The 13458-nt window shown below is 38.1% G+C and overlaps 1 protein-coding gene across 1 annotated transcript in view; it reads left to right on the forward strand.

Moving 5' to 3' along the window:
- Positions 1-13458, forward strand: part of trpc3 (transient receptor potential cation channel, subfamily C, member 3) — a 52084-nt gene that overhangs the window by 10287 nt on the left and 28339 nt on the right. Inside the window, exons 2-3 of the mRNA XM_046858575.1 lie at positions 778-1543; positions 9608-9793. Coding sequence (XP_046714531.1) covers positions 778-1543; positions 9608-9793 — 952 coding nt within the window. The remainder of the gene's footprint in view (positions 1-777; positions 1544-9607; positions 9794-13458) is intronic.

Raw genomic sequence — 13458 nt, forward strand, 5'->3', positions numbered from 1 at the left:
ACTGTTAATGGAACAATATTGACTTCTTTCTTTAAAAAAACTGTAAGTTCATTCACAAGTCTTTACGGAAATCAAAGGGAAATCTCTCTTTTTCCCATTTTCCCTCTCAGGAATGTACAGAAGATGGGAATATATAGATGTCTTTCCACATTTTAGCTGCTAATCCATATATAAACTGTTGTTCGATGTAGAAATGAAGGCGTACTATAATGATTTATAATCACACTGTCTGGTTTTATTCAGACTATCCTGAATTCACTTTTGATCCTGATCCCTTTTAACGTTTCTTGATAGAAACAACACTTTTCATGAAAGTAAACGCAAAATATTGTGTTGTTCCCTCTTGTATGCTTGTGTTCATAAAAGTTACCCAAAATTGGCACAGAATTAGCTGTGAAAAGGCATCCACCTGTAGCATCTGTTGTGTTTTATTAAAAAGCTATTAAAAACCTGGAGGAGTTTGCACTATCCGCAGGGATCTTTCCCAAGACTTCTGCTCTCGCTGCGCTCACTTCATCTGTCACCAGACCTCCCCTGGGAGTTAATAGTCCAAACCAAATGCCAATCATCTGCTCCTTCTCAGAGGTGGCTACCTGATGGGACAATGTCAACATGGATTAGCATATTAGACAAAAGCAGGCGAGGGAAATACAGATCTCTTTTCCCACTCACATGAATTTTCACCTTCTGGAAGGTTCATCTTAGTACGGCAAAAGTCTTAAGACATACAAGCTTGTCCTTGCAAGGTGCAAATCGACTGTTTATTTCTTCTTCCAGGAAAACACTGGACTCTTTTCCGGCACGGAGGATGACCCTGCAGCGTGAGAAGGGACGTCGGCAGGCAGTTCGTGGCCCTGCGTTCATGTTTAATGCGCGTGGAAGCAACCTGACAGCCGAGGAGGAGCGCTTCCTTGATGCGGCTGAGTACGGCAACATCCCGGTAGTGCGTAAGATGCTGGAGGAGTCACCCACCCTTAACGTGAACTGTGTGGACTACATGGGCCAAAATGGGCTGCAGTTGGCCGTAGGAAACGAGCACCTGGAAGTGACTGAGCTGCTCTTGCGGAGCGAGAACCTGGCACGTGTTGGCGATGCCCTCCTGCTGGCCATCTCCAAGGGCTATGTGCGCATCGTGGAGGCACTGCTGGGCCACCCGTCTTTTGCTGGTGGAGAGAGGCTCACGTGCAGCCCATGCGAGCTGCAGGACGACGACTTTTATTCATATGACGAAGACGGCACTCGCTTCTCGCCGGACATCACAGCCATCATCCTAGCTGCCCACTGCCACAAGTACGACGTGGTGCACATGCTGCTGCTGAAAGGGGCGCGCATCGAGCGGCCGCACGACTACTTCTGCAAGTGCGCCGACTGTACTGAAAAACACAGGAAAGACTCGTTCAGTCACTCCAGGTCCAGAATCAACGCATACCGCGGTCTGGCCAGCCCGGCGTACCTCTCACTCTCCAGTGAAGACCCTGTTCTTACCGCCCTGGAGCTCAGCAACGAGCTAGCCAAACTGGCCAACATCGAGAAGGAGTTTAAGGTATGATTAATTCCACCAGCATTTTCCTTTTTTTTACATATACTTTTTGCATGAGAGATTTGTATGGAACAATCAGGAGTAACATGGTTGGATTCTTGCAAAAAATAAACTTAAGCCCAAAACTTTGCATCTTTTCATACAAAAGTATATAGAAATTGTTTCAAATTTTCCAGTATAATCAACTGTTGCCATTTTGCTATATGTCTAAAAAATACAGATTTTTTTTTACTGCTAAACTACCCTAATTTTCCCTGTGTCCTGAACAAAACAATTATTTGCTGTATCTTCATTATTTATTTCCATTTCCATCTGGGCACAAAGTTCTGCCATCAGGATTATTTCTGAGCATAGAAAACAATATGTGTCTGTTTTAATAAATATTGTTTTATTAATAATAAAAGCCATAATATATATTTGGGGCAACTTTGTGCCATCGGATATGATTTCAATCGTGTTATAAAATAAAAAGGATGACCTAGTGAGACATCCCTAGGTACTTTTTGCTCTTTTTGCTGAAGACACAGAGCTCTTCATGAAATTTAGGATGTGGCTTTGAAGAAACATGATGGTTTTCCAATATAGTTGTGGTGTTCTAATTCACTAGGAGGGTGATATGACCCTTGCTGAGAGCAATAAACTTTATCATGATAATCATGATCTTGGCACAGATGCTCAGCAGCAATCCATGCTGGGAGATTAGTCTGTCATCTGGTCAGCGGACATGACCTAGGCAGAGCTTTATTGGATGATAGAGACCATTGCGCTGAACAGTCTTACATGCGCTAATGCTGATTTAGATAAGTGGCATTTGGCCACTGATATTACAACTGATATTACATGCCATTATTGAATTAATAGTAATATCAGATTATTATTATTATTATTATTTTTATTATTATTATTATTATTATTATTATTAATAGTATTATTATTATTATTATTATTATTATTATTATTATTATTATTATCTCATCCTTGTCTAGGTCAGTTTTGGTTACAAATTGCATTTGTTCACATTTTGCACGAGTTACTGGTGTGAGAACTAGAGGAAAGCAGTTTAAAATGGTGGTGACCCGGGGGGAAATGTGGGTGCAGTGTTGTTGGTGTTTTGCTTTAACGTTCACGTCTCTGATTTATCGTAGACTGTGAATATGCCTGGGTTTACAATGTGTTGTACAACAAATAAGTCTGCTTCCTACTATAAAAGCAATGGTGAAAATAGGAACAGACAAACATCAGAAGCATGTATTATTTTAAAATCATTAACTAGGGAATTTAATTTTATAAATGTAATTTTGGAAAATCAGAATTAACTCTCTTTAGTCTTTATATATATTTATATATATATATATATATATATATATATATATATATATATATATATATAGAGAGAGAGAGAGAGAGAGAGAGAGAGAGAGAGAGAGAGAGAGAGAGAGAGAGGACTGAATTATTTTTTTCTCTGGTGTCAGATGCAACTTTTTTTTTGCTGGTATTAATCTGACACCAGTCCTAGGGTTTGGATCAGTACATTAAATCTAGTAATATTATAAAAGTCATTTTTATCTCAGTATTGTATACTAGTATTTATCAATCATATTTAATACCAAACTTTTGGACCATAATGTGATGTAAAAGTTTCAGACTTATTTTTAAAATGTGTGTTTCACAACAGGTCTCAGAGGCTTCTGTTCATCTTTGTGTATTTAACATACAAAAGAAATGATCTTAAAGCAGATTAAACAGGAAAGCCTTTTAGTGAATGCAAATGACGTATTATAAGAGCATGTGAGAAAGTAAATTGTTCAGGGCTGTTACATGTTGAATGATGAATGTGACAAAATGTGCCGTTTGACTCATCCTTATTGTAAGATTCCCTTACAGTTTGCAGTTTTATGTTAGCACCTGAAAAACGACTCTCCACTAAAACATAAAGACAATTCCAATTATAGAACTTTTCTAATTTGGAAGTTTTACTGGGGTGACCATCAAACCAGATGTTCTACACTGTCTCATTCTTTAAATGAAGCCTGATCCATAGTTTTAGATAGAGTTTCAAGATTTTATGTGTAATATTAAACACCGACATTCTGATAAAAAAAAAACCTGCTTAAATACAATATATATTATATCCCTGGATGTACCTGAAATCGACCAGAGATTTTGACTCAAACACTGCTGTCATTTAGATCATTGAACTTTCTCTCAGCTAACATTATTAACTGCATTGGGTTAACAGTAAAAAATGTTAAACGTCAGCATTAATTCATTATAACTTTTTAATGCATAACAAAGTGGGTTAGAAAAGACATTAGAAAGACACATCGAGAGACATTTATTTGAATGTTAATTAAATAAAAAAAGGACTGAAGGTGAGGAACATGAACTAGATAACATTTTCAACATCCCATTTCACATTTTGCTGTTATAATAACCTCCATTCCTCTGGAAAAATGTTCCACCAGATTTTGAAGTGTGCTTGTGAAGGGTATTAGTAAAATGAAGTACTGATGTAGGGTGAGGAAGTCTGGGGTGCAGTTAGCAACAGTTTGGAAAGAATCACATTTGGAACATTATTCATGTGTCCCGCTACAGCGTAGCACTAATCAGGGCTTTTCTTACAAAGAGAAATGTATTGCATTTTATAGAGCTTACAAATTTAATATTACTTCTTGTATTACTTATTATAATACATGGAATGTTTTATTTCTGAGTTGTATTATTCGCTGCTATGGATAAGATGTTTAATTAGAATTTCACTGCTCTTTCAGCAGATACTGTTATCTCACTCTCTCAATGTATAACGGTTATAAACGCCAGTCCCGGAAAGAATAAGCCTGGCTTTGATGAGGTAAATGTGCACAACAGTCACATCAAATCCCTTCAGACGTGAGTTGTTCTTGACGGCTCGATGCTCTAGTAAGCCATAATTGACTTTGAAAGCGTGGTTGCTTTGCGTCTTGGAGGAAAGTGTTTTGTTCTCCAGCACCTAAGCAGGAGTTGCAGAGCATTCGTGACTGTCCTTTGCTAATTCATACTTTGGCAGGTAGAATCTGCTGCAGCTGGACAGATATGTTGAAGCAGGTGGTACCGAGTCGAAACGGTCATTTAAATTTGTGTTTTCATTAAATTATTTGGCAGACACTGTAACTGCTAGTATTGGGGGACGCTATTTATTAAGCAATAAATGAGGAATGACAGTTTTACTAGTGCAGAGTAAAAATTGTCCTACAGTCTTTTACGATATTCAGTTGTGCCTGTCACCAATATTAAATATCAAATGATATGATCAAACAGGTTCCCTGGTGGTCTAGTGGTTAGGATGCGGGGCTCTCACCGCTGCTGCCTGGGTTCGATCCCCGGTCAGGGATCCAACCCCAGCCATTAGGGTTGCACAAAACTTAGTGCCGGTCCCAAGCCCGGATAAATGGGGAGGGTTGCATTAGGAAGGGCATCCAGCGTAAAAACATGTGCCAAATCAAACATGCGGATGATCCGCTGTGGCGACCCCTAATGGGAGAAGCCAAAAGAAAGTTTAAATGATATGATAAAATGCATAATCGTTGAATTTTTTCTCATTCAATGGCTATTTGAAACTGTTTTCTTATCTAACTTTTGTTGTGTTTTTGCCTGATTTTGCTGTCAAAAATCACACATAGTAATGGAATGTTTGATTTGGTTCAGAGGATCTCTGATAATAGAACACACAATGTAATGGGCTCACTGGTGACGGAAAAGTTCTGGCACTGGTCAAAATCTTTTACTGTGACCGCTGGTATTGCACTCATCTAAAATCCACCAATGTAAAGTAAAATCTCCAACTTTTGAAGTCATTTTAAAAATCACAGACACATACAGAATGTCTGTCTCTATCCACATTCCTTTATCTCTTTTTCTATCACTCTTTATTCATCTCTATCTCTAACCCTCTGTTTCCTTTTCAGCCTCTGTCACTCTGTCTTTCCTCCTCTCTTTATATTTCTTACATTTTTCTTTTTCTTTTTACATTTACCTCTCTATTCTTGTTTTCACACATATCACAACAGGACAAAAAACATTGTGCAATGTGAAAGGAAATAAAGAATAAATGCTCTCTTTTTATTTAGTTTATTTGTAAAGTTTTGAGATTGATGGTGCTTACTGGTGCTAATTTTGACTATGTACGTTACCACGTTCCTGATTTCATCGTGGACAGCGAGTTAGAACAAAGAGCAAACAGTGCATTCTACAGGGAGTGCAGAATTATTAGGCAAATGAGTATTTTGACCACATCATCCTCGTTATGCATGTTGTCTTACTCCAAGCTGTATAGGCTGGAAAGCCTACTACCAATTAAGCATATTAGGTGATGTGCATCTCTGTAATGAGAAGGGGTGTGGTCTAATGACATCAACACCCTATATCAGGTGTGCATAATTATTAGGCAACTTCCTTTCCTTTGGCAAAATGGGTCAAAAGAAGGACTTGACAGGCTCAGAAAAGCCAAAAATAGTGAGATATATTGCAGAGGATGCAGCAGTCTTAAAATAGCCAAGCTTCTGAGCGTGATCATCGAACAATCAAGCGTTTCATTCAAAATAGTCGACAGGGTCGCAAGAAGCGTGTGGAAAAACCAAGGCGCAAAATAACTGCCCGTGAACTGAGAAAAGTCAAGCGTGCAGCTGCCAAGATGCCACTTGCCACCAGTTTGGCCATATTTCAGAGCTGCAACATCACTGGGTGCCCAAAAGCACAAGGTGTGCAATACTCAGAGACATGGCCAAGGTAAGAAAGGCAGAAAGTCGACCACCACTGAACAAGACACACAAGCTGAAACGTCAAGACTGGGCCAAGAAATATCTCAAGACTGATTTTCTAAGGTTTTATGGACTGATGAAATGAGAGTGAGTCTTGATGGGCCAGATGGATGGGCCCGTGGCTGGATTGGTAAAGGGCAGAGAGCTCCAGTCCGACTCAGACGCCAGCAAGGTGGAGGTGGAGTACTGGTTTGGGCTGGTATCATCAAAGATGAGCTTGTGGGGCCTTTTCGGGTTGAGGATGGAGTCAAGCTGAACTCCCAGTCCTACTGCCAGTTTCTGGAAGACACCTTCTTCAAGCAGTGGTACAGGAAGAAGTCTGCATCCTTCAAGAAAAACATGATTTTCATGCAGGACAATGCTCCATCACACACGTCCAAGTACTCCACAGCGTGGCTGGCAAGAAAGGGTATAAAAGAAGAAAATCTAATGATATGGCCTCCTTGTTCACCTGATCTGAACCCCATTGAGAACCTGTGGTCCATCATCAAATGTGCGATTTACAAGGAGGAAAACAGTACACCTCTCTGAACAGTGTCTGGGAGGCTGTGGTTGCTGCTGCACGCAATGTTGATGGTGAACAGATCAAAACACTGACAGAATCCATGGATGGCAGGCTTTTGAGTGTCCTTGCAAAGAAAGGTGGCTATATTGGTCACTGATTTGTTTTTGTTTGGTTTTGAATGTCAGAAATGTATATTTGTGAATGTTGAGATGTTATATTGGTTTCACTGGTAAAATAAATAATTGAAATGGGTATGAATTTGTTTTTGTTGTTGCCTAATAATTATGCACAGTAATAGTCACCTGCACACACAGATATCCCCTAAAATAGCTAAAACTAAAACTACTTCCAAAAATATTCAGCTTTGATATTAATGAGTTTTTGTGTTCATTGAGAACATGGTTGTTGTTCAAATTAAATCCTCAAATAAAATTAATCCTCAAAATACAACTTGCCTAATAATTCTGCACTCCTGTATATGAAATGGGCGAATCTGCCACAGAGATATTTGGACTTGACATACGTTTGACATTCGGCGATGCTGCAGTGAGTCATTCGATGTGTTTTGTGTGACACATGTTCTTTAAGAGCAAGAGAACATCTCTGTAATGAGAAGGGTGTGGTCTAATGACATCAACACCCTATATCAGGTGTGCATAATTATTAGGCAACTTCCTTTCCTTTGGCAAAATGGGTCAAAAGAAGGACTTGACAGGCTCAGAAAAGTCAAAAATAGTGAGATATATTGCAGAGGATGCAGCAGTCTTAAAATAGCCAAGCTTCTGAGCGTGATCATCGAACAATCAAGCGTTTCATTCAAAATAGTCGACAGGGTCGCAAGAAGCGTGTGGAAAAACCAAGGCGCAAAATAACTGCCCGTGAACTGAGAAAAGTCAAGCGTGCAGCTGCCAAGATGCCACTTGCCACCAGTTTGGCCATATTTCAGAGCTGCAACATCACTGAGTGCCCAAAAGCACAAGGTGTGCAATACTCAGAGACATGGCCAAGGTAAGAAAGGCAGAAAGTCGACCACCACTGAACAAGACACACAAGCTGAAACGTCAAGACTGGGCCAAGAAATATCTCAAGACTGATTTTCTAAGGTTTTATGGACTGATGAAATGAGAGTGAGTCTTGATGGGCCAGATGGATGGGCCCGTGGCTGGATTGGTAAAGGGCAGAGAGCTCCAGTCCGACTCAGGCGCCAGCAAGGTGGAGGTGGAGTACTGGTTTGGGCTGGTATCATCAAAGATGAGCTTGTGGGGCCTTTTCGGGTTGAGGATGGAGTCAAGCTGAACTCCCAGTCCTACTGCCAGTTTCTGGAAGACACCTTCTTCAAGCAGTGGTACAGGAAGAAGTCTGCATCCTTCAAGAAAAACATGATTTTCATGCAGGACAATGCTCCATCACACACGTCCAAGTACTCCACAGCGTGGCTGGCAAGAAAGGGTATAAAAGAAGAAAATCTAATGATATGGCCTCCTTGTTCACCTGATCTGAACCCCATTGAGAACCTGTGGTCCATCATCAAATGTGCGATTTACAAGGAGGAAAACAGTACACCTCTCTGAACAGTGTCTGGGAGGCTGTGGTTGCTGCTGCACGCAATGTTGATGGTGAACAGATCAAAACACTGACAGAATCCATGGATGGCAGGCTTTTGAGTGTCCTTGCAAAGAAAGGTGGCTATATTGGTCACTGATTTGTTTTTGTTTGGTTTTGAATGTCAGAAATGTATATTTGTGAATGTTGAGATGTTATATTGGTTTCACTGGTAAAATAAATAATTGAAATGGGTATGAATTTGTTTTTTGTTAAGTTGCCTAATAATTATGCACAGTAATAGTCACCTGCACACACAGATATCCCCCTAAAATAGCTAAAACTAAAAACTACTTCCAAAAATATTCAGCTTTGATATTAATGAGTTTTTTGTGTTCATTGAGAACATGGTTGTTGTTCAAATTAAATCCTCAAATAAAATTAATCCTCAAAAATACAACTTGCCTAATAATTCTGCACTCCCTGTATATGAAATGGGCGAATCTGCCACAGAGATATTTGGACTTGACATACGTTTGACATTCGGCGATGCTGCAGTGAGTCATTCGATGTGTTTTGTGTGACACATGTTCTTTAAGAGCAAGAGAACATCACTGTAAGGCGACAAGAGATCAGGAAGACCTTCAATGAGCTCAACCCCTGAAAATGTTGAAACCATTCAGCAACTTGTGCATGTAACAATTCACACAATCTCATTTCTGCACCTACCGTACCCTAGGTTTGCCTTCTTCCTGAAAATGAAGTTCTATCTATCTATCTATCTATCTATCTATCTATCTATCTATCTATCTATCTATCTATCTATCTATCTATCTATCTATCTATCTATCTATCTATCTATCTATCATTTCTATTTCTCTATTTCTTTGTGTTTCTCACACCAAACCTACAGTATCTATCTCTCTTTCTCTTTTTCTCTCTCTTTCTCACAGAATGACTACAGAAAATTGTACATTGATCTTGTTCCTTCTCTCTCTGTCTGTGTCTGTCTTTTTTTGTATCTGTTACCCTCTTGCTGTTCTTGCTCTGCCTCTGTCTATCTTTGTTTTGGTCTCATTCTTAATCTTTTCCTCTCTCTTTGTTTGAATCTCTCGCTCTCACTTATTCTCTTTCTATCTCTCACCATATCTTTCTGTTTCACCTTTTGTCTCTGTGTCTCTCACACCATACCTCTTTGTATCCCCCCCTCTCTTTCTCTCTCAGAATGACTACAGGAAATTGTCTATGCAGTGTAAGGACTTTGTGGTGGGTGTGCTCGACCTGTGCAGGGACACAGAAGAGGTGGAGGCTATCCTGAATGGAGATGTATCAGCTGAGCTGGAAGCCGGCCAACATCATCGCTCTCTCCTCAGCAGAGTCAAACTGGCTATCAAATATGAAGTCAAGAAGGCAAGTGGCTCAGCTTGAGCATTATATATGTGCAGTATATGTGATTTCATCTTTTTCCATATGCTCAGATTAACTAATAATGATCCAGGAACAGTTAATTCCACTAATCCCACCCTTCTTTTTTACATTTACATTTATGGCATTTGGCAGACGCTTTATTTCCAGAGTATTTTCCAGATATCACAGTTTTACAGCTGAGCAATTGAGGGTTAAGGGCTTTGCTCAAGGGCCTACAGTAGCAGTGGCACTATGATTGTGCTGTGATTTAAACCTATAATCTTCTGTTTAGAAGTCCAACATCTTATCCACTGAACAACTACTTCCCTTTCATCTTCCTTTGTCTCTATCTGATCCAGATCCAGAAATAAAGCAGGGTGCAATACAGTAGACTCCTTGGTCCTGTGTATTTCATATTGACAGGCACTTTGGTAATGTTTTTGTGTCAGTTTCATGTGACAGATATATGTCCTTAGCCTTGGTTGTCTTAAACACATAAATACACACCCAGACACACACACATACACACACTCAGAAGGACTAACCACTGTCCAAGGTCATTATTATGAGGGTTAAAGGAGGGGGTACATCAAGCTAACAGCGGTGCACAAGACATGAAGTGCAATTTCAAAATGGGCTTTTGGGGAAATAAATTAATTGTCAAAAGAGTTTCCTGTTGTGGTTAAAAAGAAAACCCTCTTATCCCTGACATAATTGAGATTTAAATGGATGGCAACACATATGGGCTGTGATGCAAGATTCATAAGCGTGCATGTGTGCGTGTGTGTGTGTGCGTGTGCGTGTGTGTGTGTGTGTGTGTGTGTGTGTGTGTGTGTGTGGGTTTTAGAAAGCTGTGTAATTGAATAACATGCATTTCCAAATAATATATATATATAAAAGAAAACCTCTCTCATATAAAGTATCATTATAAATAATTGCAAAATTCAATAATTCAGTCACAATTATTCTCTGGAAACAAATACTATAAAAAAAACTGGTTTTATTATAATAGTGTACATTTTTATTTACTTATGAGGAATTCCCCTAAGAAATATGATTTGGTATTAATCATGAATAGATATTTTGGTATTAACTGAGACCTGTATTACTACCTTCAATCAAGAACAGCATGTTTAATTCATGTATTTAGTAAGGCTGTGCCAAAATATAACATACATGTCGAAAATATATGTCATTCAAATCATGGCATATCAATTGAATGTATGCTAGTGGCATTTTTTATAATATTGCTGTGTGAATAATTTATTGGTAGAAATAACCAGCTTGCTGACAGAATTTCAACACATTTTCTACCTTATTAAGTGCTTTTTTGAAAGATTCTGTAAGTTATATCACTTATTTTTCTTATTCGTATCAGGGGAATTTATTGGCAAGGCTTGTAAAACAGAAAAAACATTTTATTAATTCTTTAAATTATATGTTTTGTATCTGAACTTCAATTCAATTTTATTTCATTTAATTTTGAATAATGCTTTACCAATGGACATTGTCCCAAAGCAGCTTTACAGAGATAAATAGATCCCAATAAATTTACTCCTCATAAGAAAGCCAATAGCAAGAATAAACTCCCTAAGGTAGTATAAGGACTAAACCTGTCCCAAAATGAACTTACAAATACTTCATTACTGTACTTATGTAGATTTTCTGGTATCAGTACTTTACTTTTATTATTTATTTTCCGGACAACGTTTTACTTTACTCATTACATTACATCTTTTTTGCTGTCAGTCTGTGACCCTTCTGTTGTCCCATCGTTTGCTCGTTCCTTCACGAAAAGAACTACCTTGAAGGAACGAGCAAGCGATGGGACAACAGAAGGGTCACAGACTGACAGCAAAAAAGAAAGCTAAAAAAAAAGAAAGACTAAAAAATTAAAGTAACGAGCGTGTTTTGGAAATGTAAGAAGTAGAAAGTACAGATATTTGTACTGATAGTACTATAGTACTGATACCAAAAAATCTACATAAGAGAGGCGAGAGTGGAAATAATGAAAGAAAAATAACTATCATTTCAACCACAAATTTTTTTCTTTTGTGGCCAAAGGATCCATGGACCGGTACCAGTCGAGAGACTGGGGGGTGGTGACCCCTATTCTATATGGTGGCTGTTCAGCCTGGATCCATTCATTAGATAACAAAATTGGAAATTATTTTTGTATTATTATATTAATTAGGACTGTCGAAGCGTGTTAGCATAAATTCATTTGAATGGCACATATTTTACTAACGTGCAATTAATGCAGCGTGCATTTCTGTTTGACCATTTTTATAACAAATATAAATAAATAGTTATAAAAGAAGAGCGAAATTAAAACCTTCTCACATTCATTTTACGGCGTCCTTTCTTTACTCGGATATAAAAATACCAAACATCAACTCCACAGAAAAATTATTTTAATCAGTAAACATTTGTTTGTAAGACAAAAACAAGATTACAATTATTAAAGCCCTTATACATAGCTTGTAGTGGCATACAAATCTATAACCAGTCACTTACAAATGAATTATTAGTCTTTTGCTCAGAACTATTTACTTCACTCAGCTTCATATTTTCTGGATAATTAAGCATATTTTGCAACACATCATTAATATATCAAGCAGCAATGGCCTATGGTAAGTAGGACAGATATGAATTTAACACCTATAATTCCCACTAGAAATACCCAATTAACCTACTACCTCAAATCAGGCCTTCATGTACACCAGAGAACAAAACTGTCACTATCCTTCTTTTGTGTATGCAGTGTTCTTACCTTTGTCCCAGAAACCGTAATTTACCTTTCCAACATGTAAAAAAGTCTTTACAATATCCTGAAGGAAATGGGTGAAGTCATTTCTTTAAGTAATTTCTGAAAATATATAAGTTTGATTGATTAGTTAATATAATGGATTTGGTGCAGTAAATGATAGGATTGTGTAAAAATGGATGTGTAAAAGGAAGGCAAGCCAATATTATTTTTTGTCTACAATTACAGCTACAAGGCTTCTGGGATATTTATCTCCCAACTTTCCCAACATGGATCCTAATCATTTGTCTATTTTTGCTTTAAAAATGGCTCACTCTCTGGCTGAGGTGATGAGATGAAGAGTAATTTTCACATCTTGCCCACAGATTCTCAATGAGATTGAGGTATCAGTGAGATAACACTTGACAGACTCATTCTAACACATTCAGATAGATGTTTTGTATCTGAACTTCAATTCAATTTTATTTCATTTAATTTTGAATAATGCTTTACCAATGGACATTGTCCCAAAGCAGCTTTACAGAGATAAATAGATCCCAATAAATTTACTCCTCATAAGAAAGCCAATAGCAAGAATAAACTCCCTAAGGTAGTATAAGGACTAAACCTGTCCCAAAATGAACTTACAAATACTTCATTACTGTACTTATGTAGATTTTCTGGTATCAGTACTTTACTTTTATTATTTATTTTCCGGACAACGTTTTACTTTACTCATTACATTACATCTTTTTTGCTGTCAGTCTGTGACCCTTCTGTTGTCCCATCGTTTGCTCGTTCCTTCACGAAAAAGAACTACCTTGAAGGAACGAGCAAACGATGGGACAACAGAAGGGTCACAGACTGACAGCAAAAAAGAAAGCTAAAAAAGAAAGACTAAAAAATTAAAGTAACGAGCGTG

The sequence above is a fragment of the Silurus meridionalis genome, chromosome 10, assembly GCF_014805685.1.
Source record: "Silurus meridionalis isolate SWU-2019-XX chromosome 10, ASM1480568v1, whole genome shotgun sequence".
Classification (NCBI taxonomy): Eukaryota; Metazoa; Chordata; class Actinopteri; order Siluriformes; family Siluridae; genus Silurus; species Silurus meridionalis.